This window comes from Mesoplodon bidens (genome assembly GCF_964165515.1).
Source record: "Mesoplodon bidens genome assembly, chromosome: 3".
NCBI lineage: Eukaryota > Metazoa > Chordata > Mammalia > Artiodactyla > Ziphiidae > Mesoplodon > Mesoplodon bidens.
In genome coordinates, this window is record NC_138178.1 from 57701858 (window position 1) to 57728588 (window position 26731).

Consider the following 26731-nt stretch of genomic DNA (forward strand, 5'->3'; position numbering starts at 1 on the left):
TTTGTCTTCTGTAAAATACACTGCTGCGTATACAAGGGGACAATCCCTATGAGAAAAAGTGACAATGCTTTGTGCTTCCAGAGCCCCTTTGATCCAGAGATTTCAAAGCATGACAAGTAACTCATTCTCTTGCAACATGCTTTGAGGTAAGTAACAAATATACAGCTATCATTCCCCTTTCTTACTGAAATATGGCTAGCTTTATAATGAACCACATCATCCGATTAGTTTTAAATCTGTTTAATCTGCAATTTGATTGTTAAGAGCACTGTGGCCTTTTTTTGCAAACAATACTTGGTGCTAGGTAAACCAACAGGAATTTCAGGAATGAGCATGAAACCCAGACATGGGGTAGTGTCAGAGCCTTTCCTGGGGTAGAAGTTTAAATCAGAGCACGTCCCAGGATCTTGGACTCCTACCCACTGAACACCCTTAATGAGGAACACTGAGTCAGTGGACACGAGCCCCAGGTTCTCAAAGCCATTACACACCACTTATGTGTTTTTGGCAAGGTCTACTTCAGATTCCTGTTAGGCAAATGAGATTCATAAAACTTGCTTTGAAACCATACGGGTACCATTCAGTGGCATATGAAGACAAAGCTTTGAGGGAACGTACCCTCGTTTATTGTTATAGCCCAGAACTTCCTTTTCCTGTCCCATCTAAATCACAGGTATCTACTGTCTAATCCTTGGTATTCCAGAGTGGCTGTGCAGGACTAACTTCCTCATGTCCACGATGAGTTAAAAAGAAATGTGGCGCACTAGGACCCTTGAGCCTTGCCTGAAAGTGAAATACAGCAGTTCAACATGGGGTGCCAACATCTAACCAGCCCTCAGATGGATTTACCATGAAGGTAATGAAGTTTAAGCACCAGGGCCCCTCACTTGCTCTGGTCTCTTCCAGGGTCCCAGGAGCAGCCCTAGTAATTCTGTATTTCTACTGTAATATTCTTAAAGAAGGCTGCCGAATCGTATAACCCTCAGACCTCACAAAACCTGGATCTGCCCCTGTACCGTGTGAGCCTAAGATCCCCAGCTTGACGATCACAGGCTGGTGTTTTGGGGCCCATATATTGCCTGCCCCCACAGAAGCTGTCTCTACAGCTCCTAGGAATTTCTACTCACTTCATTGGCAGTTACACTGTTGGGGAAATGAAAGCGGCTCTCCTTTCTCAGGACCTCCATTTGGTCTGAGGCCGTGCAGCACCGTGAGATAGCTGCACTAAGACTGTGACTGTTTTGTCCCCTGAAGTTTCCCTTGTTCCTGGCCCTTAGATTTGTGTTCTGTGTAAACCTCCCCAGAGACGCACCTCCCTCTTAATTTGGTTTTCTTTTGCTTTAGCCACTAAGGCACAATTAGAAAAAGCCACAGCCCAGAGATCCCAGTTTTGATACATATAAGGATGAAAATCTCTGTAGTTAGAGTTCTGCCTTGCTCCCCGCTCAGCATGCTGGTGTGTGACGCCAGCCCGTTTTAGGGCTGTGCTGGCGCTAGCAATGGATCCACAACTTTGATGAGTGCACAGGCAGCACCAGCCTGGCACCTCCTGGCTACATAACTAACTTAAAAAGCCACTTGTGCTGGAAAAGCTCCCGGCAGGACCAGTACCCCTACTATTGTTTTCCAGGGCTCTCGCTGGGTCATGGCTGTGGCCTGTTCCATCCCCTTATTACTTTCCATTAGTCCTGAGGAAATGGCTTGAAACCATCATTAGCTCGGCCCACTTGAGCAGACCATCCCAGTCCCATGAACCTCTCTGATCATGGGTCAGGGAGGAGCTCAGAATTCTGACCGAAGCATCATAACAGGTCTTCTCAAGCTCTGCAAGGCCTCAGTGAATGCAACTCATCACATCTGGTTTCCTTTGGTTTGGGGTGTAGTCAGATCACTCTTCCCAGGGTTTAGCTGATGCTGCCTTGTTTTAAACCTATTTTTTATCCTGTTTGTGAATGAATATCCTGAACTACATTAGTATGCACTGGGAATGAGAATTTGTATGTGACCCTGTGGTGCTGCAAGAACTGTTGCCATAGTTTGAGCTCTCTGCTTGTTGCTGTTTCTCAGCTAGCTTTATCTTGGAAATGCGGAAGATGATTCTAGCACCCAAATTAGTCTTTCGGTAAATTGCCCTTTTTCGGAGAAGCACGGCCATGGCAACCCAGGATTACACAGTGCCCTACAATTTGCAGAGGCCTTTTGAAGCCCATTCTCAACAGGCTCCATGAGGTAAGAAGTAGGAATCCAACCTCAGTGAGGAAGGATCCTAAGCCTTTGAGGGGTGAAATGATTTGCCCAAAATCACCTGACTTGGAAGTGGCAGAGTCAGGACTGGAACCCTGGCCCAACTCTAAACCATAGGCTCTTTCCATGATATAAAGGGCTAGACTGATGGTAGTTAGTTATTAAAATCAGTGACAATCTTTTATTAAAGACATGCTAATACTGTAGCTGAAATCGTTTCGTTTCCTTGCTAAGTTACCCTCTCCTGTGGTCAGGTATGTCATCTTGCTGTGTTTGCCATCTCCCGCAAGTGAAAGGAACGCTTTTCTTTTTAAAGATTCATCAGTCTGAGTTTTCCGGCCCAGGGGAGGCTCTCTTGCCTTCTCCTCATTCAGTAGTCCTGCACAGGAATGGTGATCTTGTGGATAAATTCGTCATACTTCACTTTGCCATTAGGTTCAATATCTGCTTCCCTGAAAAGATCATCCACTGCAATAAATCACATTAATTTTTCAGTTTGGCTTTAGTGTTGTTATAGGACATCCAGCTGGGGGTTGGGACTCCCTGGAGGTCTTCCCTGAGCGTCTAATTGACTGTTCCCGTAGATGAGGAAATAAGCCAGTGGAGGGAACAGGACAATTCACCCCCTACCCCTTGGAGACCATGTATCCAATTTTGAGTTCATCAGGCTTTCTGCAGGGGCCAGGGTAGGAGTGTACTGGTAAGGGTTCAGTCACTGAAACCACCTTGTGGGTTTTTTTTTCCCCTTCAGAAAATGTCTGGCCCCTGTGCCAGTATTTCCAGAAAGCTTTGGCATGAATTTTACCTTCTACAGCCCACTGTCTCAGCCCCCTGCAGAACAGATACCCTCTGCAGCTCCATCCCGGGCCCCCCAGCCCAGTCTTTGGCCTGCCCCTGACCTGCCAGTCTGCCTTCCAGCTTGACACCCCCCCACCCCGAGGGGGCTCAGTGACAAGTGGTACCTGCCACCATCACCTCTTTTAAAAAGTGCGTTTCGGGGGTGGGGTAGTATAAGAGAAAATATATTCAACTGTGTCTAAGCTCAAAGCCTACAAAAAACTGCCATTGTTCTCTAATGTTGCTCAAAAAAAGAAAAAACCAAAACCCCTACAGTTACTGGTTTTGGATCCCTGGGACAAAATACTAGCTTGTCCCAGGAGTTGACAAGAAGAGCCATTTCAGCTTACACTTTTCCACGGTGGTTTCTCAGGACCATCCTCACCCTCTTACAAAACTATCTCACTGCTCTGTGTTAACTTCCCCGGCCCTAGGCGTCCCCAACATAATCCTGGGTAGCTGTTAGAAAATATCCTGTGACTGCCTGCTTAACCATCCTCCTCCAAAAATGTAATTACTGTGCTCTGTGCTTAAGCTGATAGTATTTCTGAGTATTTTCAGAATGTTGAGACTGTAATTTATCTTATTTCATAGAGATGCTTCTACCCATCAACCACTTGGTTAAAACCATCCCAATGGACAGGTCTAACACCAACCACTGCAGCCTCCAACTGTCCAGAAGAGGGGCAGCTGGAGTCTGATGATGCCTTCTGGGTAGAACGGCGGTTCCCTGTGAACCCACAAAGAACCGGGTCGCAAAGGAGGCCTCCCTCCCAGCTATCTCAGCAGCTCCAAGGATGCTTCTGTAGTAAAACTGAAGCTTTTCTTTCAATCACTGAGCGTAAAGGAGTCTTACTTCTAGTATCATCTTTCCTTCTCCCACAGCCAGAGGAAGGGACATCAGTCTCTGTCTGGAAGACATTATCAGTTTCTTTGAAATGTTTCTTTACTGGTTAAACAAATGAGAGATATGTTTGAGTCTGGGGGCTGTGGTATTGCTTTAGACAGATCATCAACCGTAAGAATTAAGGCCCCTGCTGGCCCTCCAAACACTCCACTTGGTACATAAAAGCCCAAGCAGTGTCCTGAGAGCCGGGGAGGGAAGGAGAGCCCGTGTTTCCCTGTTCACATTAAAACAGCCACAATGAAAGATGAGATCGTGATAGCTGCCGGCCTGAAAAAGCGGGGGAAGCTCCATCTGCCTTCTGTAGAGCTATTTTTACATGCTTTGCACTGTGCCTTTGTGACTGCAGATAAAATCTCAGCAGACTGCTTTATAGAATGTTAGCTTTGGGAGGGACCTGAGGGATTGTCTATTGTAACCTCATTTCCCAACGAGGAAACTGAGGAGGGTGAGAGAGGTTAAGAAACTCACCTGAGGTCCCCCAGAATGAGGGGGAGCCAGGATTCAAGTCTGTTTGTTGTGATTTAACCAAAGGCTAAAGGCCCATCACTATTGAAGCCTTTTTCCTCCTGCCTCAATCATAGGCAGTGGCCCAGTGGCCTAACTAGAAATCCCAGCCTCTGGGGTTGGTGGGTGTGGACTCTAGCAGCAACCTGGCATGGCTGCCGTGGCTGGACTGAGGGGCCCACCAGGCAGGCTGGGAGAACACCTGCAAAGGGCCCAACATTGGGGTCGCCCTTACCATGGACATCGGGCTTTCCTAGAAGACCCAAGCCTCTCATCCTCTCTGAGGTAGGAAGGCAGGGAAGGTAGGAGTCAAAGACCACCACGGACACCCCTTCTGGAAAAGCTCTTAGAGGTGGCTGAGTCGTGAGGAAAGGGAGCAAAGTTTCTCAATTTAGAAACTTGGCAGCAGTAGCAGCTTCAGAAGACAGCTGTGGTTAGAGGAAAGAGCCTGAGAGGGGCTGGGGGGCGGGGGTCCAAGTGTCTAATAGACCTGCATGTAGCTCCTAGCTCTGTTACAAGTCACTCACTGCACCTGTTTAATCAGTATGAGGGGGACACTAGTGCTCCCAGAGATGTCAAAATCACTAAATGAAGGCCCACAGTGAAAGTTTAGAACACAGTGTGATGCCCAAGTAGATCATAACTGGGTTTCCCCAAGCCGCCCCTTCACCCTGGCTAATTTCTCCTGCCACCCACAGGGTCCCTAGTTCTTTTCTGGGATCCAATCCAGAGTTCACCAAGCTCAACATCTAGTCACAACCTTCTGGGGCATCCATCAAATGCAGTGCCTACATAACCCGGGTGGCATGGATTGGGCTTTGGTGTCCTTCCCCCAACCACTTTATCACCTGCTGTTGGAAAAGAGGGACCCAGGCCATTACCTTCTTTGTGGGTGAGCTTCTCTCCCAGTTTCATGAGTTTTGACCGCAGTTCAGACGCCATGATGTAGCCTTTCTTCTCCTTGTCCGCCATCAACATGGCCAAAAGAATTTCCTTCTCTGGGTCCTCTTGTTTTATTTGCATGTGCATAATGGTCAGGAAAGTAGAGAAATCCAGCTCTCCATTTCTGTCTAGGAAACCCCCAAACACAGCGGAGTGAGCAGGGAGGAGAAGGCTTCTCTTGAGGAAGGCAGCTGGGTTCCGGCCTTCATGGCCAGCTCGAGGGCCACCTAACTCAGGAAGCACCATCATGGAGGCAGTGGTCATGGGGAAGAGGATGCAGCCTGTCCTGCTGAGTTCCCACCATGGATATGCCTCATTTAATCCTCCCAACAACCCCTTAGTGACTGGTTATCATCACATTTTGCCCACTAAGGAGACAAGCTCAGAGCGTAGAGTCACCTCAGAGCAGTGGCAGGACTAGGATGAAGCACTGCCTCCTCTACCCCCTTCTGGATGCTTCTCTCCTGCCCTGAACTGGAGGGAAGTGCACCAACATGTCTAGCCCCCCTTTTGGCAGCCACTGTAACACATCTACAAAGATGGACAGATGGCCCCCACCTGGGGCCTCAAGCCTCTGTCCCACCCAGGCTGTTCACCTCACTGCAGCCTCCATCCCAGTCCCCCCAGCCCACACCCCTCCTCCAGGCATGCCTGGGGACCTCAGTCCAGGCCCTGGCTGGCCTACAACTGCAGGAAGTCAGAACTGCCCCTGACCACAGCTTCCTGTTTGCAGGAGACAGAAGTCAGAGGAAACCACCACCCCTTCGGAGATGGAAGCAGCGGATCGCAGTTGCTAAGCGCCCCATCACCGGGCTTGAAGCCTTCAGAGGCCCACCCCCAGGCCCAGGCTGGCCTCAGGACGGGCTCCCAGTGCTACTTCAGGCACCCTCGGATGGGACCTCAGGATAACGCTAGCAGATGGTGGGAGCCCATCTGAGAGATGAGGAAACTGAGGTCCAGATGGGCTCTTGATCAAGTGTTCTTTCCAGGCCACCCTTCTCTTTCCTTCCTGAGTGTCCAGCCACCAATGCAAACAGCCATCCTGGCCTCTGACATCCCTCCCTCTTTTTCTTTAAAAAATAAAAACCTACCACCAGCAACAACAAAAAAAACTTGTTTTTGGTTATGAAAAGTCCCATGTTTCCATTGTCAAAAACAGGAAACAAGGGGAATGAAAATCCCATAATCACATCACCAGAGAACCACTTGGAGATCAGAATTGGGTTCCAAGCCTGATTCCACCATTGGCGTAAGCACTTGGGGAAGTTACCTAATGGGCTCTGAATCTTGATCTTTGTCTGTAAAACCCGGATTAGGATAGTGCCTCCTTCATTGGGTTGTTGAGCTAAGCACATGACAAATAGTAGAGGGACATTGTTCTATCAAAACAACTTTGGGATCACTTAGCACTGTCTGGACTGCAGGTGTGTGATAACCTTGTTGGAATGCCTAGATCCCTTGGTCCTCTGGGATGGGGGTGTCACCGGTTGCTGTGAGGATTCAAGGAAGCCTGAGTGATACACAGCACACCTGGCTAGGTGCCTCCACAGCACCCAGCCGGTGAGCTCCAGCTGCAACCTACCCCTCAAACTTCTGAGCTGTTTACACCCCAATCATCTGCACCTGCCTGCCGGGCCCTCCCCAGGACCACAGCTGTGGGGCTCAGAGCCCACCCTCAGCCCAGACTCCTCCTTCCCTGGCAACTGGCCCGGCCCAGCCCACTCACCTATCCCGTGAGTCTGCAGGTGCCGCTGCACCTCCCCTGGCGTCGGGCTGGCCCCCAAGCACCTCATCACCATCAGGAGATCAGTGGCTTTCATCTTCCCCCGCTGCTGCTTGTCGTACAGGGAGAAGCATTCCTTGTACTCTGCCAAAGCCCAGAAGGGAGAATCAGGAGCCCTCTTTCACCCTCCACCCCGCTTCTCCGTCCTCTCCCCCTCTTCCTGCCCCTCCCCTTCCTTTTGCCTGCTCCCCTCTCCTCTTCCCCTCCTAGAGTGGCCAGACAGCAAAGAGAAATCCAGGGCTGCCAGGGTAAACCGAACTTCAGATATTCTAAAAAATGTATTCATTGTTTAAGTCGATCCCAAGTTTTGCATGGGATATACCTATAAAGGTATTTGTTGTTTATCTGAAATTTACATTGAACTAGGTGTCCTGCTTCATCTGCCAACCCTCTGCCCTCCCTCTCCTGACTTCCCTGCTGCCTCCTCCCTCTCGCCCTCCCTGCTCCCTTCCTCAGTCGGCTAAAACCAGAGGAAAGCTCTCTCTCACCCTCCAGGGCCAGCCCAGGGAGACCGGGAGCTCACAGCAGGGCACCAGACTCCCAGGGGACCTTGGCAAAGACAGCTTATGTGGGAAACAGGGACAGTAATGCCTCAGGGCTACTGGTCCTCCTTTCTGGGAAGGACCAGAAATCCCCTCTGGGCAGGCCTGGCAGAGAGGCTCTCATACGTGATGACAATAATCACAACTGTGGGCACTTCTGAGTCTACTGCGCCAGCCGCTGGCCTCCAGGCTGCTGAACCCTCAAGCCGCTCTCTGACACAGGCCCTGGCCCCCTTCAAGACTTCAAGAGGCGCTGCCAGGACGTCGTCCCAGGCTCTGCTGAGATCCTGCTTGCTGCTCCCAAACCCTCTCTCCCCTGCTGGGGGCAGAGTAGCCTCCAGATCCACAGATCCCCCCAGGCCCAGCAGAACCGACCCCCACCTGCATCTCCCCCGACCCCCAGCCCTGGAGGCACAGTGAGGCCAGCCGTGAGCTCGGGAAGATCAGGGGCCCCTCACAGAGGTTCTGACCACGGGCTGTGGGTAGGGCTCTCATCAGAATTGGTCACGACTCCCCTCTCGTCCTGTCCCTGGGGCCCACGGGGTAGAGCTCCTGCCTGAGCCCCTCTCGGGAACGTGCCGGGCCCTGCGCTGTCCTCGGCACCCTGCTCTCTCCCGCTTCCCACACCCAGCTGGTTCCTCAGAGGGCGAGACCAGCGGCTCCTGAGCTGACAGTAACAAAGCCAGCAACCGCAGCTCCCGCTACTATAGCACTTGCCCCCCAGGCCCTTGTGTAATCCCCACTGTGACCCCGTGGGGGTGGGGCCTTCATTGTTCCCAGGGTGCAGATGGGGCAAGGAAGGCTGGGGCAGGTTGCTAATCAAATGCAGGGCAGGCAGTGGGGTTTAGAGACCATTAGCTGCTTTTGTGCCTGTGGAGAGGTTGAATGGGAACTTTCCACCCTTCCAGAACTTTACAGAGCCTGAGCTTCGGAGGGGCAGACCACCAACAGGACCTGGTGGCAGGGGCTGGAGTGGCCCAGGGGAAGCAGGGCCAGAGCCTGGCCTAACCCCACCTTTGGTTCCTGCAAAACCTAATTCCCTCCAAGAAGGCCCAGTGCCAGTGGGGATGGGGGCAGAGAGAGAGGGCCACCATGTGTGCAGGGCTTAAACTCAGCTCTCCCCTTCCCCCTCCTGGGGACTGCTCTTGGCCACCCCACCTTGTCTTCTGTCTGGTTTGCCTCTGCACGAGGGGTGGGCCCGCTGCCTTCCTGAGACCTCATCCTATGACAGTTGACCATCTTCCGACAGTGGCCAGGTGGGGACATCACATTCTTGGGGCCTGGAATCCACCAGGCTCTACCGGGGGGCACGTTGCCCCCTGCCCCTGTGCCCTGCACCACGGGGACCCATGGTCCCTGATATCAGCAGGGCTAGGGTCAAATGGGGGCCCACCCCCTCAGTTACATAAAACGTGTTCTGTCTTCCTGCCTTTAGATACCTGGGAGTCTGGCTCTGAACTTGGAGTCCTGCGCTGGAACAACAGGGCTCTTTTCCTTCCACCCGCTGCCCCGCCCCCTGAGACCTCCACACCTCCTTCCTCTCCCTGCCTGGCTCTCCTTCTGATAGGCCATCCGGCCATCCAACATCCTGTTTATTTTACTACTTTCCTATTGTCCCCCCCACCACCATCCCTGCAAGGTGAACCCTGTGAACACAGGAATTTGGGGCTATTATGTGCACTGCTATATTTTTAATGCCTAGAACTGGGCCGGCACAAAGAAAGGACTCATAACTGTTGAATGAAAGAACAAATTGGGTTAAATAAATTGAATTAAAAATCCCCTTTAGGTTTTCCCTTTGAAAATACAAATATCCCAAGGCAAGAAAGAATCCTCCCCAGGGCCTAGAATAACACCAGTTGTATGCTCGGAATGTAACAACCAGCTGTGATGATATATGTACATAGTTTGTTTTATAGACTTAAGGATGTGCAGCACACAATTTACAAATCATAAAATATACTCGATTATAAATTCCATCTAGCCAATTGATTATCACAGTGAGTTTTGACAGCTCTTGTAGCCATTGCCAACCTACAGTTTTGATTTAACCATAAGTGAGGTAGGCTGCATGCCAATGAATGCCCAATGACTATACTATCATTACATCTGATAAGTGATCTACTATTAAACTACTTCTCAGCCTTTGTGCAAATTATATTCATTAAACTGAAATCTTCAGCACTATTGACTGCAAGAGATTTTTTTATATATATATAAATTTATATTAGGCTGCATTGGGTCTTTGTTGCTGCACACAGGCTTTCTCTAGTTGCAGCAAGCGGGGGCTACTGTTTGTTGTGGTGCACAGGCCTCTCATTAAGGTGGCTTCTCTTGTTGTGGAGCACGGACTCTAGGTACGCGGGCTTCAGTAGTTGTGGCTCACAGGCTCTAGGGCACAGGCTCAGTAGTTGTGGTGCACGGGCTTAGTTGCTCCGCGGCATGTGGGATCAGCCCGGACCAGGGTCCGAACCCATGTCCCCTGCATGGCAGGCAGATTCTTAACCACTGTGCCACCAGGGAAGCCCCATGAGATATCTTTTTTAAATGTTTATATACAGGGCTTCCCTGGTGGCGCAGTGGTTGACAGTCTGCCTGCCAATTCAGGGGACACGGGTTCATGCCCCGGTCCGGGAGGATCCCACATGCCGAGGAGCGGCTGGGCCCGTGAGCCATGGCCGCTGAGCCTGCGTGTCCGGAGCCTGTGCTCCACAACGGGAGAGGCCACAACAGTGAGAGGCCCGCGTACCGCAAAAAAAAAAAAAAAAAAAAGTTTATACAGATGGAGGGATTGGAGCATTCTTTCATCTTCCATTATTTAATAATGGCTGATTTTAACAACCAGCTCACAAATTTCTTAGAACCGTACCGTCTGGCTCACGCTAGCAAGAGCAAGCTGGCCCCCGTGTACGTCTGGGTGACACACAGGCCCAGCGTCAGGCACGTGGCTGACATCTGCTGTGTCTCTCACAGCAGCCTGGTGAGGCAGTATCATTAGCCCCACTTCACAGATGAGACAACTGAGGCTCAGGTGACTGGACCCCAGGTCCACTGCCTCCAAGGTCCCTGCTCTTCCCACTCCAGTCTTTCATTCATTAACATTTGTGGTCACTTTCTTTGTGTCAGACATTAAGATACAAAGGGGAACTTACCTTCTTCCCTTCTGGGAGGTTCAGAGGCCCCAGAGGGAAGGTGAGCCTCAGAGCCAGGTGTTGGTTGGGGAAGGCTGAGGCTGACAGCTGGACTCCAGCCCCGAGACTCCTCAAGTCTTGCCTCGAGACCTGGGCAAGAGGGACCCCTGCCCTGGGCCTTGTGTTTTAAGACTCCCTGCTCTGTTCCCCCTCGTGGGGTAAGGATATCAAGGGGTCTGTGGGGAGGTGCCTACAACCCACCCACCCACTCCCCCTTATAGACCAAACTCCTGGTACCCAGAACTCTGGAATCCCTGCCTAGGTAACCCTCAGTTCATCTCCCTACTTGAGCTCGGATGGGCCTCCCCAGCCAGGTCTGGGCCCCTGAGTTCTGTGTAACCCAACTCTGTTGGCTTGGCCTTGTGGAAACAGAACCATGCACTGCGGGAAACTGAAGCCTGCTTGGGGACCAGCAGGTCATGGGACTCCGGGAACAAAGTGCTCCAAACACCAAAACTAGGCTTGCTGTCAGGACAGAAGGGACCTCAGAGACCACCTAAGCCGACCTTCCCCCCTTTACAGATGGGGAGACTGAGGCCCAGAGCGTAGAAGCATCCTGCCTGAGAGTGCAAACCTAGGCTCTTTTCTCTTTCTCAGCCAGCTACAAAGCCCCCTCCTTTGGTTGGGTCCTCAGCCACAGCGGTGTCTCTCTGTCCATCCCCTTTCCCTCTCCTTCCCCAAATCCAGCTATCAAGTTCTGAGGGAAAACCCAGTGAGCTCCTTCTCCTATCACTCCCTCTTGTAAATCACACCGACAAGTGCGACACCAACATCTCTTACCTCCGAGCTTTGCCCCCGACCTGCACCTCCAACCCAGCCCTTCCCTGCAGCCGCCGGCCCCTTGCCTGTGGGTGGGCCCAGCTCTCCCACCAACCTCCTTCCCTCCCACTAACAAAAAATGAGCATAGCAAATTGCCTAACGAGACCCATATTTTGCTGTGAGTTGCTAATGAAAGAACAAACCAAACCTACCATTAATTTGGTCCTGGGAAAGAAACTTGGCCTGCAGCAGAGAGAGGAGAACAGTCAGGGAGGGACTCCACAAAAGCCCCCCCGGCCACCCCAGCCCAGGACAGCCCGACAGGGCCACACAGACCCTCACTCACCATTGCAGGGCCTCCGGTTGCCACCCGTGCGCTCGCTGCTCCCAGAACGGCCTTCCTGTTCCCCTTCCTCCCGGCTTCAAGTCGAAAGTCCGCCAAGCTGGGTGGAGGCCCCGGTTATAAATCCACGGCTGCCATGGAGACCAGGCCCAACGCCAGGGGTCAGATTCCAGCTTCCCGTGCACTGCTGATGCCCGGCCTGCCTGGGCTAGTGGCAGGTTGGATTTTGAGAGACCGGGGCTGCACGAGGGCTTCCCCAGCACTCGATCCTGCATCAGGAGGCTGATGCTCTGTAGCCAGAGGACAAACACTGCTGTTCCTTCCTGGGAGCCCTCTGTGGACACTAAGAAGGGGTCAGTGACACACAGAAAGGGGGTCCCTGGCCCCGTCTCCGGGGGTCTTTCCTCTCTCTCTCCGGGGACTAAGCTGGGGGCTGACAGGCTCCTCCTAGGTGTCGGGCACTTTGCACACCGCCTTACTTAAGGCTCATCACACACCACCTTGTAGGTGGGAGGAAACCCCACTGTGACGGCACAGCCACCTCCACTGCCAGAGCCTTGGGGTGCCTTGTGCAGAAGGGACTCAGCCGCTGTTGCTCTAAGGCCCCTCTGCTGAGTGACTCTGGCGTGTCACTTCACTGCTCTGTGCCTCAGTATCCTGGACGGGCCTCGTCACAGGAAATGGCCGGTGCTCAGCATGTGTGTCAGTTCTCTCCCCTCCTTCTGGTGGGGGGCGCGCGGTTTGGGGTGGGGATGCAGTAGATGCCTGCGTTGCGGTCTCTGGCCCCACCACAGGCTGCCCAGGGGGCTCAGAGGGAGGCCTCTTAAGTGACTTTCCCGGCCGGGAAGTCTCCCCCTTTTTCTTCCTTTCCTTCCTCTCCCCACCGCAGCCCCCACCCCTTCCGGCAGAAGCTGCTGACTCTCCCCATTTCTCAGTGGTTTGTGCTGCTCCCCACACCCACTGAGGAAGTGAGGGGGGCAGTTCCCTGGAGCTACAGCACTGGGCACAGCTGGGTTCTCCCCGTTCTTCTCCCAGACACCTGTTATATCCCTTGTCCGTGGCTGTCCTGCCTGTGGGCTCCAACTCCAGGGTTCACCCACTTTGTCAGGACCGACACGTACGGCTGCACATGTTGTGCACTGCACCAGAGCTCCCGGACCAGGGACAAGTGGGTCCTAGAAAGGGGCTGCACGTGCGCAGAGGGATGCGTTGGTAATTGGCACATGGACAGCTGGGGCCCTCCTTTGTCCCTTAGACCACCCCCATGTGGAAGGTTCTCTTTTCCTCCACTTCGTGTCTCCTGAGTCACCTGTTCACACCCGTTTCTAGACCCAGAGAATTTCAGCTGGAGGATTCGCACTCTTCCCGGTTGGGCTGAGTAGAGGAGAGACTGGAGGGAGGCAGGAGAGGAGGGGAACTTCTCACTAACAGCCTTACGGAAGAAGAGGAGACGGGACGTCAGGTGGGGGCTTGGGAGGGTGGGGAGCACAGAGCAGAGGCCTGGGGGGAAGGCCGGCAGGGCCGGGCCAAGTGCTTCCTCGGAATCACCCTGTGTTTGGAAAGGGTGTCTTGGAGGAGACATGACTGTTGGGCCTTGTAGTAGCCCAGCCTCGAGACCGAAAAGCCCAGAGGCAGCGACAGAGATAACAACAATTTGTTGGATAGGGGATCTTACATGTCCAAAACAACATCCTGGAGCGACTCCCCACTGTGGATGGAAGGTGGCAGGCAGGACATGGCAGTTTTCGCTACTCCAGGGGAGAAGGAGGCTACCAGTTACAGGGGGAATTGACTTCAGGTGGGCTCCTCAGTTACCAGGCACACCAGCAGCTGGGGCAGGGGCAAAAACACATAGGTAGGTAGTAGTTACTGATTAAGGCCTATGATTAAGAGGATTGGATGGTCATGTGAGTGAAGCAGGGCCTGGTCGAGCTGGGGATGTACAGAGACCAAGAGAACAGCCATCTTGAACGGCCTGACCATACCCTCCACCCCTACACACCCTATGTGACCCTTACAGTCTTGGTCTGACCCTCTTCCGCCATATCCCTGGGGTCAGGTATGCAGAGGGCACTGCAACCAAATACCACAAATGCAACAGAGCCAACAGCTGCTAAGGAGTATCAAGAGTCCAGGAGGTGGGCAGACTTTGGAGCCAGGCGCTTATTGGGTCAACTTTTCATGGAAGTCCAGAGGAGGATGACAATAGCATCTCGCTGTAGACCCAGCAGTCAGACTTACCAATGGCGAGGCCACCATTGCTGCCCAGTTCCCAAACAGATTCCCTCTGCTCAGGCTAGAGACGAAATATAGAGATGTTTTACAGGCACGAGATGGGGGGAAGATCATGGCCCTGAAGCCAATACAAGCAGTAACAGCATTCTGAGATCACACCATCCCTACCTGTGGTCTGCATCCCAGCCTGCAGTCCCACACCGTCTGTCCACCCTCAGTCCCCTCAGCCAAGAGAGGGCGTATAACAGACCATAGGGTTCATATAATGGTGCTTGCTCCAATAGGGGCTTGGATTAATTACCTTAGTGGTGTTAGGTAGGGCCAAGTGGAGGACAGGTGAAGCCTGTAAGTCCCTTTCTAATCCTATTCCCCATGAAGTGGCAAACCCAAACCGCCGGGGGCCTACCTGCGAGCCCCAGGCCATTTTGTACTGGGTTCCCCTAGGAATAGGTCCGGTGGCCAGGGTGAAAACAAGTTACTGTCCTGATCAGTACTGGTCCTTCGGTGGTCAACAGTTGAACTTGGATGGTGTTGCCTAGTTGCTTCTGGGTTAACGTGCTGCAGGCACTGGGTCGACTGCTCCTGGTATGTTCAGTTATAGCTCGGAGGGGCTGAGTTAGCGTCCTGGTCCACATGTCAAGAGAGCAGGTTCCCAGTCTCACTAGCTGGTTAAGTGGTCCATTCATCCCTCTGCTTAGTCCGGCAGCAGGGGCGGTGTAGCGCAGGGGGAAATGCCAGTGTCTGTCATTTTTATCAGCCCATGCCTGAATTTCGTGGCCCATAAAGTGGGTTCCTTGGTCGCTATCAGGGCCCTTTCCCCATAGGGTCGCCCCGCCACCATCCACTCCTGGGCTATCCACTGTATCCATCCAGATGCTGTCCGTTGCAGGCCGGCTGGCCACTGCTGCTCACCTGCACTGATCACCCCAGGCCAACCCATCAGTGTACGAAACCTCCCAAGGGATGGAGCCTGTGCCTTCTTCCACTAAAGGAGGTATCTCAGGAGGATCAGCTGTCTCCGTCAGGCCGGTGGGGTCCTCCATGGTGTAGGTAACCAGGCCTCAGCCTGTAACTCTGCACTCAGTGGGCCAGTAGGTCAAGGGCTACGTTGCCTTCAACAGACATGCCACTTAAGTTATGGCTTGGACTTGTGCATGCCCGGACTTGGGTTTCTGGAAGGTATCCTTTAGCCACTCAGCTGTGGGATCCTGAGTACGTACAGTCACTGGGGTGCCTTCTGGGATGTCTTTCACCTGTTGTGAAGCATTGTAGATTGCACAGAGCTGTTGCTCCATCACATGGCATCGTTATTCCGCCCCCTTCCACGGGTGGGACCAGGAGCCCAAGGGCACTCTTGTGATTACGCTGTTACCACAGGCCCCAACCAAACCGTTTCAGGTTACTCGCCATGTCCAACTCACAAGCTTGTCCCTGAGTTCATATCCCTAAAGCCCTGGATCTGTTTAACAGCCACCTTGGCTAGGGTGAAGGCATCTTCCTCCCCCGGGGTCCTCTCCCACTGAGCTCCCTTCTTTACAGGCTTGAATAAGGGTCAAAAAGTTTGGGCCAGATGCGGGATGAAAGGCCTCCAATAGCCCAACAGCCCTAGCCAGGTCTGTAATTGTTTCGGGGTGATGGGTCACAGGTGTGCTTGCATTTTGCCAGTAACTGCTGAGTACCACTTTGGGCTTACCTGACCAGATAACACCCAAGTATTTGACAGGTCATCCAGGTGTTTGCCTTCTGTCTGCATTCCCCAGCCATCCCTCTGCTGTCAAATGAGCTCCAAGCATGGGGGCTGCTACTTTGAAACGGGAAACAGACCCTGAGGTTAACAGAATATCATCATTATGATGGGAGAGAGAGGTGTCCCTCCTGATGGTCAGCTGCCTCCACTCTGGGGGAGAAAAGAGCGCTTCATCTGTGCCTGGGGGACAGGGAGCTCGATGACCTCGTCCCAATCTTCTTCCTCTTCATCAGTGCTCTCTGTAGGGTCCCACACCTTGGGGTTCCCATTTGGACGGGCCCCAACCATCTGGACTCCCTGTCGGGGAAGCTGCCTTCCCTTCAGCCACGCGGCGTGGTGAGCTAAATGTCTGTTTCCCATCTTGTTCCCTCAATCTGGCCATTAACGTTCCAGCAGTTTTGGTTTGGGCCAGCCTGGCATCCTACCTGTAGGCCCCTAAGCTGAGCCTTGGGCACTTGCTCAGTGTCTGTGGCCTTTCTCAGCCTCCAAAGCAGCAGCCAGCCCACAGTCACAGCCACCCCTTCCACCATCTAGCTTCTTTTTCCCCACAGTAATAGCAGCGACATCTCTGCAACACCCTCGGGGTGGTCTGTGGATTCGCCAGTCTCTTGGCGGCCCTCATTCATCAAGGACAGACGCCACAGGGCCCCGCACCCGAGTGGATGGCCACCCCCGGATTCCTCACAACTTTCCATTCCCTGTCCTTGTTCCCCGACATCTCGGTGCGCCCGGGAGTTTTCTTGGCTTCTCGGCTGGCTCGCCAATTGTTGGGCTGCACTCCCGCAGGCCTGCAAGCTTTGTTGTGGCCCAGCCTAGAGACCAAAGGAACAGCCCAGAGACAGTGACAGAGACATCAGTGATTTGTTGGATAGGGGATCTTACACGTTTGAAGCAACATCCTGGAGCAACACCGCGCCGTGTGCGGCAGACAGGACTCGGCAGCCATCTTTACTGCTCTGTGGGGGAAGGAGGTTACCAGTTATAGGGGGAATTGACTTCAGGTGGGTTCATCAGTTACCAGGGGCTAGTTAAGCCCTACAATTAAGAGGATTAGATAGTCATGGGAGTGAAGCAGGGCCTGGTCGAGCTGGGGATGTAGAGAGAGCAAGAGAACAGCCATCTTGAATGGCCTGAGCATACACGTGACATTTCCTTGAGTTTAGGTCAGTGTGTGCTAGAGTTTGGGGCTGTGTCCCCAAAGGCACACCGAGACACCCTGGCCAACTCCTTTTTTTAGGTGTTTCTAGGTGTCTCTAAGAGGTGTTTCTCATGACTGAAAACACCTGCACAGGGTGGTGGCTACCTGAGGGTTCACTATACAAAAATTCTCAAGGTGTATGCTTTACCTTGTTGTGTGTAGGCTACACTTCAACTCAGAACACAAAACAGAAACCCCCTCCAATGCAACTTGGGGGCTGAGATTTTGTTCACCTGAAGGGCCCCATCACCAGAATTTCTGATTCAGCAGGTGAAAGGGGAAAAGAATCTGCATTTTCTCCTGCCATCCAAATGCTGCCAGTCAGGGCCATACTGTGAAAACCATTGGCCTAGAGTTTTCTAGGTGGAGGGAAGCCAGGTTGCAATTAAGAAGTATTTCTAGGGCAACATTTTCAGTAAACTGCCCAAAGAGATCTTGGTCAAGAGGGACATGACTCTCCAAGGCTCCAATAACTTGCTGTGATTTCTTTACCATTCTAAACATTCATTTTCATACCTAATTTTTTATTCACTTTTTTTTTTTACTGTTTTATCAAGCACCCCCAAAATTGTATAAGCTTCAGACCCCACATAACCAGGCCTATGCCTGCTCAGACGATATCCATCAATATCTCTCTATGGAGAACAGGCCTGGAGCAGGCTTTGGAGTTAACAGTGGCCTTGAGGCAGGGAAGGAGTCAAACGAGGTTGCTGGGCAGGTGGGGGCCCTTGTGTGCTGAAAGGCTGCAGCTGGCTTATGAATTAAGAATGTGCAGACTTGTGACCTGCTGAGTCAGGGGGCACAAGCCACCCACGCGGGGGCGGCAGGCAGCTCCCTCGGTATCCAGCTCCCACTCGGGAAATGAAACCCATGGGGTCCTTTTGACTGAAGGCAGTTTCAATACATCCACACGAAGTAAGTAGAGCCACAAGATTTATTATTTCAGATCCCAGACGCCAGGGGGTGCAATGAGCCAGGCGAAGGACCATCCTCCGTCCCAGGTCCTGAGGGAGAAGAGAGCAGGGTACCAAGCACCTATCATAAAACGGTAGGGGTGGAGGTCACCAGGTTTTTATGGGTTTAAATGCTGAGTGGTTATTTTAAAAGGTGCCTGGGAAAAGCAAAGTGGGAATCCTAAACTACAGTCTTTATGTCCACACTCTGGGTGTGAGGAGGGCTACCGTGCTGTAACATGCCTCAGCAGCAGGCCTGAAAAACAAAGCTGCTTTCCTCAAAAGGTGTTTCTCTCATCACAACATGGCCTACGATGATGCGTCTCCTGTTCAGCGTGGCCCTCCCCTGTGTTTTCTAGTAACAGTAGCCCACAAAGCCCCTGGTGGCTGTGTGGTGAGGCTGAGACCCTCAAAGATCAAGAGCTGAGGCCCCAAGGGATTAAACAACTTGCCCAAGGCTAAGTGCCAACCTCCCACAAACCAGGCTCGCCACCTTCCCCCAAAGGGCACCCTCTCTGCTTCAGCCCCTGGGATGGGCTGGCAGCACAGCTGGGAGGCTCAGTGGGACATCTCTGAGGGGCAGGTCTGGAGATGCCCTATGCTGGTCCCCACCCCCGTGACCTCCCCCAGACTCCTCTGAAGAGAGCTGGGACCTAGAGGAGGCCCTTCTTGCTCCTGAGGTGACCCCCAACCGCAGGATCCTACTAAGTGGCACGGAGGGCCAGTGGACAGTGGCAGCACCTGCTCTCAGCCACACAGGGCTGAGTGGGCCCTTGGGGTTAGCCCAGAGCTCCTGCCTGGGCCCCAGACCAGCCGCTCCCTCCCCTGCTCCAGGGACCACCCTCCTCCTGCCTCCCAAATTCACTCCCAAAGTAAGAAGCAGCAGCAGCCAGCCAGGCTGGGCTCCACACTGCCTTTAGTCACACTTCTCACCCCTGATGCTGCCAGCAGACGGGGACTGACAGGGGCTGGGGGATCACTGCATGCGGGGTGAAAGGAGGCTCTGAGGCACAGGGCTCCCTGAGAGCACAGGAGAGGAGGCGGGGCCGGGGGAGGCGAGGCAGGCCCCCGAGACCCCTGCACACACGCAGGCCAGCACTGCTGGGAAATGAGGCCGAGGGTCCGCAGCCAAGGGAGGAGACCGGGCCCCAGTGCCTCGGGGGAGGCGGGGGGGGGCATCCCATGGGGAACGAGGGCCCCTTTCCTGGGAGCAGGCCTGCTGGTGGCAGGCAGAGACTGAAGCTGAGACAAGGCTGACTGAAGAGCCTCACGACGTCCCCACCCCTAGTGAGCGGCTCAGGGAACAGTGCAAGCGCGTGAGAACTCTGCCTTCGGCGGCCACTCAGAAACCTGCAATCAGCCTCACACGAAGGGGTGCCACGATCCTGGAGCGGGGAGGGAGAGAGAGCTTCTGGCAGAGGGAGATCAGAGACCACTGCCAGACCCTGAGATCAGGCCGGTGGGTGGCGGGGAGGGCTGGGCTCTGGCTGCCCACAGTCAGGTGGCTTGACACCCCGTGCAGCCTGAGGTTGGGTGAGGATCTGGGGTGCACATACCCCTCCGGACTCAGTGTCGGCTGCTGACGTGGAGGGTGTAGAAGGCCCAGGGCTCGGGGACGTAGATGACGCCCGGGTACTTCTTCCTGAGCACGGGGTCATTCCACAGCCAGGCGACCCAGAGCGCCACGAGCAGGAGGGTGAGGGCAAAGGAGGAGAAGAGGAAGAGGCCGTTGCTGTCCAGGAAGAGGCGCTTGCGCTTCTGGTGCAGGACAAGGGCCAGCATGGCGAAGAAGGTGAAGATGAAGAGGATGAAGATCTGGCCCTCGGTGACCAGGTACCTAAGGAGGCCCGTGCGTGAGCGGAGGTGGGTGCCGTGACAGCCCATCCTGCCCGGCATCCCTCCCTCTACCCAAGTACCAGGCTGCCCACCCAGTCGGTCAGGTTAGCACGTCGAGGGAGGGGCTGAGGCAACCACGTCACTCTGAGCCATGGCCCATACGCAGCATATTGATTTGGCTTGTAGAGTTACTATTTTTTAAAACATTGAGTTTGTTGCCAGTATGTAAGTAACATTACCTGCCAATGTGGAGTTCTGGTTTCCCTGCTCACGTTAGGCCTGTATTCCCACATAACAATAACTGATGAGGAGAAAGCAGCTGCTGCCTTTGGAGAGAGCATCGTTCTGCAGCTTGTGCCACAGGCCCCACCACTCCCTACTGCCTCACGTGATGCCTGCTTCCTGCATGTCTGTTACCAGCTTGGTTCCTAAAGGCGTCTGAGTTTGCGAATGCAGTTTCAGCTGATGGGAGTTGTCATTACTGTTTCCTTGAAGGCTGGGACAGTCTCATCTCCCAGGGTTCTCTCCAGCTCTTAAGGCAGTACCTAGCATGTGGCCAGGAACTCAGTAACACTGGCTAGAGGGCTTCTGAGAGGTTATCTCGTCCACTCCCCTGCCTATAGAGAGAACCGCAATGCTGACCCATCCCACTCAAGGAACTACATAGCTCTGCAACTTAGTGGCTGTGTCACCTTGGGGAATTTACAAGACATCTTGGAGCCTCTGTTTTCTTGCCCATAAAGGGGCATAAATGGCCCTATCTCTCAAGAACTACGTACTTGGAAAAGCATATTGTCCAATAAACGGCCTCCTGTAGCTATCACTCTGGTAGTGCTATGGGTAAGAACGGGCCGAAGTTCCTTCCCACGTCTCACCTCTTTCCCTCCAGCTGTAGTTGCCACCCATTCCTGTTAATCCTGCCCTCAGCGGGCATGCGGATTTGCCCTGGTGGACCCCCACTGCTGGCCAAGGGCAGCCCCTGGAGGTGGGCCGGAGCTGGCCCCAGGAGAGGAAGCCCTTTTCATTTGGCTGGAGGCTTCCCACCAGAGAAGGGTTAGTTGTTTCCAGGACACCCACAACCCCCAGGGGAGCCTTTCTCCAGAGCGGAAGTGACAGAGGAGGGGTAGGAGCCTGGCTGAGGCCTGGATCCTCTGGAATGGGAAGAGAGAGCTGGAGGGAAAAGGAGACCAGGCATGTAGCCCCTGAGGCCATGGAATTCCCCACATATCTGTCCTTGTCATCTCTATGATGCTCCATAGTCTACAAAGCCCCTTTCTCTCCCCCTGGATTCTCACCATGTCCTAAAAGGGAGACAGGTGGGTATTATTCCCATTTCACAGAGGAGTAAATTGAGGTCCCGAGGCCTTTACAGGGCCTGGTGTTGGAGATGGATTCTACTGGCCCCGAGGTTGCACTCTGAATGTGAAGAGGTCACACTCAGGCCTGGCTTCCTGGTCACAGAGCGGCCACCATAAGGCAGTCACAGTCCCCACTGAAAGAGGAGGAAGCAGGGACCTCAACAGGGAGAGTCTCATCTGGGGTCACACAGCAGCCCTGTGGTCAAGAGCACATTTTCACTCCCTGGCTCACTAAGGGCTCCCAGCCTCCCCGCACCCCAGGTCCAGCGTCCACTCACCAGTAGTACAGGCCGCTGGGCACCACCAGGGGCAGGGCTGGCCCTGGCATTGAGCTCTCAGCTTTGGTGGGAGTGAAGCAGCCGCTGAAGTACATGAAGAGGATGAGGAAGAAGGGGATGTACCTGCAGCAGGGAAGCCAGTGCTGAGCCGCCCAGCTGCCCCCACCCAGGGCCTCTTCCCCGCCCATCCTTGTACTGGTTCCCAGCACCATCCTATGCAGTCTCACTTCATGGTTTACAAAAATGCCTGGTTCGGGTGGCACTCTTCCCTGGCAGCCTTTACCGAGCAGGGGGTCCAGGAGGGAAGCAGGAAGATGAGGTCTGCTCCCTGAGCACACGCCGGTCAGAGCCCCGCAGGCTGGGGGGTGCGGGGAGGGGCAGCTCCCTCCCACGCGGCGCTGGCCACCCCACTCACTGTGTGTGTGTGTGGGGGGGGTGCGGGGAGGGGCAGCTCCCTCCCACGCGGCGCTGGCCACCCCACTCACTCTGTGTGTGTGTGTGTGTGTGTGTGTGTGTGTGTGTGGTGCGGGGAGGGGCAGCTCCCTCCCACGCGGCGGTGGTGCGGGGAGGGGCAGCTCCCTCCCACGCGGCGCTGGCCACCCCACTCACTCTGTGTGTGTGTGTGTGTGTGTGTGTGTGTGTCTGCCTCGTGTACGCACCCAAATACCAGCAGTCCCGGCCCCTCACTGCCCTGGAAAGGGGTGTACCCAGCAGGGTCGAGGAGGGAGAGGCCCGAGGTCCCAGTTTAAAATAAGGTGGGGGGGGACAGCAACTGCCAGAGGACTCCAAGGAGCTCTGTGAAGCCCCTTCACCCACACTCAGCCCACAGCCTCACCCCCTTTCCACACACACACCATCTCACCCCAAAGGTACCGCCCTCTCTCCTCTCCACACACAGGCTGCTCTCCCCACGCACCTGTGCCATCACACCCCCCCTTTCTCTTCCCACGCACCACCTTGTCTCCTTCCCCACCTTCCCTCTTGCCCCTCATGTGCCCCCGCGCCCTCCCAGTCCTCTCCTGCTCCTTCGTTTCTCCAGCCTCTCTTCCTCTCTCCTCCTCCCGTCCCCAGCCTCCCACGGGAAGGGTCTTCTGGCACAGGTCTGGGAGAACTGGCAAGAGGCCTGCCTGTCCAGGAAGCCCCTGACCTCCCAGGCCCCCAAACAGAACCTAGAAACACAGCGTAGGGCAAGTGCGACAAGAGTAAGGCCACCTCGCTCGGGAGTGGAGCCACCCAGGCCCAGGGATGGCTCTGTCACTAGCTGTCAACCCACGGCCAAACCCCCTCCCACCGGCCCCAGCTTATCCTGTGTAAGGTGTGGGCCTGGAACAGACGACTGCCCCCAGCTTGGGCCCTGCATCTCCTGTGGCTGAGCCCGCATTCGTGAGGGTTCCTCCACTGTGGGTGAAGGGGTGGGAGGGAGGCGCTCCCCTGGGAGTTCGGAGGAGCGGGGGCACAGACAGCACCCTGCCCCCGCCCCACCCCCGACCCAGTCCAGCCGGACCTGCTCATCTTCCTCCCCGCCTCCATGCCCGAGACCGAAGCCCGACACGGCGGGGTCCCCATCCCCATCCCCAGGGTGGGGGAGATGTTTATCAGCGCTGCAGCCTCGGCCCAGGGAGGACAGCCACTCGCTGCCCTCTAGTGGCCGCCGCGGGCACCGCGGGCTGGCGGGAGCGGAAGGAGGCGCGGCAGGAGCCAGAGCTGAGTGACAGCGCTCCCGCCCGGGAAGAGCACGCCATTCCAGCCGCTGCGCTCGACACCTGGAGACCCCAGGCCCTTGTTCAGTGTCACCAAGGCCGGCGGCAGAGCTGGCTGGGGCCACGGGCCCCATTACTCACCACATGGAGTGGCCCAGGTACTCGTCGTAGTAGTAGAGCAGCTCAAAGGAGTCGATCTGGGGGCGGCAGAGGCGAGGCAGGGGCAGAGGGGGAGGGGCTTCGGGGAGGGGCTTCAGGGAGGGTGCGGGACCCACGCAACCCGGCGCCCCCCTCCCCCCAATGCCCAGGCCTCCCCCAGCTGCCCCCAGTCCCTCCCTACCCGGAGGAGGGGGCCCTGGTGGGCGCCTACGTGCCACTACCTAGTAACACAGGAGCATCCTAGCTTGGCGGGGCGGCCTGCCCTCATCTAGGGCAACGTGATATGTCGGGCAGCCTCTTTGGGCCCCAGGACGGACCGCAGTGCCGGGGTGGAGGCTCACCAGCGTCTCCGGCTTGAGATTCTTGATGATGGGGTTCTCGCGGACTGACAGGTGGTTCTGGTAGCCGCTGAAGATCAGGCGGTGGTTTACAGAGTCACCCACCAGGTGGATGCTGGCGCCCATGATGAAGGTGATGATGCTGACGTAGATCATGGAGCGCGGCAGGGTGCGTGGGGACCGCTCGATGAGCTGAGGTCAGAGGGAGCATGACAGCATGACCCCCGCCTCCACCATGATAGGAGACGCCCTCTGCTTCCCTCCCTCACACCCAGAGTGGGACGGATGCCACCAGCTGGAACGTCACTCTCAAATTGGTGGGTCCCTTTAGTGGGGCCAGTCCAGCCTCCAGAGTCTCACAAGGTCCCTGTGAACCCAGCAGGGGCCAGGGATCTGCACCCTCTTGTGCTGGAGAGGAAACACACTCAGCAGGGCCAGCTCTGCCCAAGGTCACACACACCCACGGGCTGTGCTGGAGGTGACACAGGCATCCAGGCCCTGCCCTCCCACCACCCCCAGTTCTGCTCCTGGGTCACTGGGCTGGCCTGTTGAGGAGACCCTCCCATTTCTGAGCAACTGAGCAATCCAAGCAAACAAAAATGAAAACGACGGGGATGCGGCAGGTGCTTCTGAAACTAAATTCTTTTACTAAAGACCCTCTGAATTCTGAGATTACACCTTCCCTATTTTTTGGAGATCTGAAATGTCTCTCTAAAAACAAAATGATGGGGACAATAAACAGCGATAGTTTTAAGAGCCCTTATGTGGCAAAATGCAAAGCCAGCATTGCCGAGAGCTACCATCGCCCAGATATCTATCTCCCGCAGCTATCTAGGAGACAGCTCTGTGTTCCCAGTGGTACCTCAAAGTCAGGGATCTCCAGGCCAGAGGAGAGAGTTCACCCTCCTTTGCTGCCCTTCCTGCCATCTGGCCCTCACCTGCTTTCCCAACTGGTCCCTGACCTCACCCTGGGCGATCCAGCCACTCCTTCCACCTCAGCCTCCCCAGATGTATTATGGCTCCTCCAGCACGGCCTTATCGTCAGGTGCTCCTGCCTGAAGGTCTCTCCCAGTTCAACCCCAAGCACACCAGGCGGAGGCCCAAATCAAACGCCCCTCCTTGGGGAGGCCTTCTCCATCCCTCCCGGCCAGAGGCAGTCCCGCCTCTCCTGGGGCTTGACATGTCCCTCTATCACAGCCTTCCTCCCACAGAGTCAGGCAGGGGACAGTCTGATTCTCAGGGCACTTCCGGGGCTCGGCACCAGCTCCCTGCTGGGTGGAGGAAGAAATGAGGGTGGGAAGGGAGGGCAGGGAGCCTTGGACTGTACCTTGAGCAGGAGAAAGGGCGTGATGATGTTGTAGGCCATGTGGAAGTAGTCCCCCACGCTGGGCTTGTTAAGCGGAAACCACTCGAGAGGAAACACCAGCTGGGGAGCAAGGGGAGGAATGGTTTTTACTAGGCACAGCCCCATGAGACCCTCAGAACCTCTTCTGCACACACTTCATTCTTTCTGTGATCTCTTGGGATCCTCTCAGCAGCACTGAAGTGAAGGTGTTTTCAGACAGACAAACTGAGTCCCAGAGAAGGTAAGCACACAGTAGACACAAATCCAGGGCCTGACCCTGTGTCCCTCTCCCTCTGGGTACTAAATAAAGGTCCCTGGGTACCGGCCTGAGAGTTGGAGGCTCCTTTGGGACTCAGTTGTGCACCAAAGTTCTGGGTGACCCTGGGCAAGTTCTTCCCCTCTTCAGGCCTCAGTTCCCCCATCTGTAACACGAAGTGTGGCCCAGGTGATCTACATGGACCCTTAAGGATCTGGCACTCCAGGTCCTAGGATGATAACAAGATCTCCTGGCCACCCAGCTATGGAAAAACACTCTGTCCACTGAGCAGATGGACCACTTCCAAATCAGGTCAAAACTATACCTTATGAAACAAAGGAGAAAATAAGTGAGTTCTACAAAGATTCAGTTCTTCCTTTTCTACCTTCCCTGAGAGAGGCAGGCAGGCCAGGGCTGTTCCTCTGTCTAGAATGCCCTTGTTTCTCCTACTGCTCTACGCCGTGAGTCCCAGCCTTGTCGGTGTCAGTGGGAAAATTCCTACTCGAGGTCAAAACACTTCACAACCTCCGCCCTGCCACACCCACTATCTGTTGATTGAGAACACGTGTAATGACCATAAATTTCTATCAAAAATTCATCCTGCAGAAATAAAACTCTCAGGATACAAGAATCTCAATTTTTCTCTTTCTTACCTGCTGTGTGCATGTACCTCTGTATCTTTATCTATAGCAAGATATGTATGTTGGCTGAAACACTCTTTGATAGCAAAATACCAGAAATAGGCTGACTACTTGAATACACTACAGTACATCTTTTCTATAGAAGGTTAAGTAGCCATTAACAGAAATAACACCTCATATGTACTGACAGGGAGAGATATCCATGATATATTCTAAAGTAAAACAAGCAAGTTGTAAAATAAAGTATAAAGTAAAATCTCATTTTGGTTAGAGAAGAAAAAAAAAGGATGTATACATATGTTTGCATGAGTAGAGAAAGGAGTGGAAGGATGAGCCTCAAACTGTCAGGGGTGGAACTGGAAAGGGAGAGTCTCACACTTCTTTATACCCCTGGGTATGAACTGACTTGTTGTAACTATGACATATTACTTTTATAACTTGTAAAGTTTTATTTTGTAGTTATTACAAATTTGGGACTATCATGGGTACATTTGAAAAGCTCCAGTGTGTACAAGAGTTTTTCAAATGTATATTCCTGATGAGCCCACTTAGGGTTATAGTGGCCACAGCAACTCTGAGCAGGATGGGGGAAGTGATTTGCCCTGCAGGAGACCCCTATTAGAGCTGATGAGGC

General features: G+C 54.2%; 2 protein-coding genes and 1 long non-coding RNA gene across 17 annotated transcripts in view; all 3 read right to left on the reverse strand.

The window, feature by feature from the left end:
- Positions 1–2394: 2394 nt before the first annotated feature.
- CALML4 (calmodulin like 4) lies at positions 2395–12638 on the reverse strand. Of its 2 annotated transcripts, none has more exons than XM_081227777.1 (6): positions 12057–12638; positions 11923–11953; positions 7161–7301; positions 5374–5562; positions 3938–4030; positions 2395–2696 (listed from the first exon to the last, which is right to left on the reverse strand). In XM_081227777.1, the coding sequence occupies exons 1-6, from the start codon at positions 12057–12059 to the stop codon at positions 2665–2667; spliced, it is 489 nt and encodes a 162-aa protein (XP_081083903.1). In that variant the 5' UTR covers positions 12060–12638; the 3' UTR covers positions 2395–2664. The 2 variants fall into 2 exon arrangements, with proteins under 2 accessions (XP_081083903.1, XP_081083902.1); XM_081227776.1 differs by having other exon boundaries at positions 2395–2712; positions 12057–12631.
- Positions 12639–13267: 629 nt separating this feature from the next.
- On the reverse strand, positions 13268–14850 carry LOC308614463. The gene is made up of 3 exons (XR_014015396.1): positions 14295–14850; positions 13729–13883; positions 13268–13443 (listed from the first exon to the last, which is right to left on the reverse strand). It is a non-coding gene; the product is annotated as an uncharacterized lncRNA (long non-coding RNA).
- A 2932-nt stretch (positions 14851–17782) lies between these two features.
- Positions 17783–26731, reverse strand: part of CLN6 (CLN6 transmembrane ER protein) — a 51744-nt gene continuing 42795 nt past the window's right edge. For 5 of the 14 annotated variants that reach the window (XM_081228540.1, XM_081228536.1, XM_081228538.1 and 2 more), the window contains 6 exons: positions 25183–25281; positions 23859–24047; positions 23500–23596; positions 21659–21781; positions 19743–20023; positions 18156–19571 (listed from right to left, as the gene is read on the reverse strand). In XM_081228540.1, the coding sequence (XP_081084666.1) occupies positions 19116–19571; positions 19743–20023; positions 21659–21781; positions 23500–23596; positions 23859–24047; positions 25183–25281 (1245 nt within the window). In that variant the 3' untranslated portion in view covers positions 18156–19115. Of the gene's footprint in view, positions 19572–19642; positions 20024–21658; positions 21782–23499; positions 23597–23858; positions 24048–25182; positions 25282–26731 lie in introns of those variants that run through there. The other 9 variants (XM_081228534.1, XM_081228542.1, XM_081228539.1 and 6 more) reach the window with 8 other exon arrangements.

What these genes read in the sequence shown, in the direction of transcription:
- CALML4 (XM_081227776.1), bottom strand. An exon ending in TTCCCAGGACCAAATTAATG is followed by an intron (nt 7,302 to 11,922) that starts GTAGGTTTGGTT and finishes GGGCTTTGGCAG; the next exon opens with AGTACAAGGAATGCTTCTCC. An exon ending in CCTGCAGACTCACGGGATAG is followed by an intron (nt 5,563 to 7,160) that starts GTGAGTGGGCTG and finishes GGGGTTTCCTAG; the next exon opens with ACAGAAATGGAGAGCTGGAT.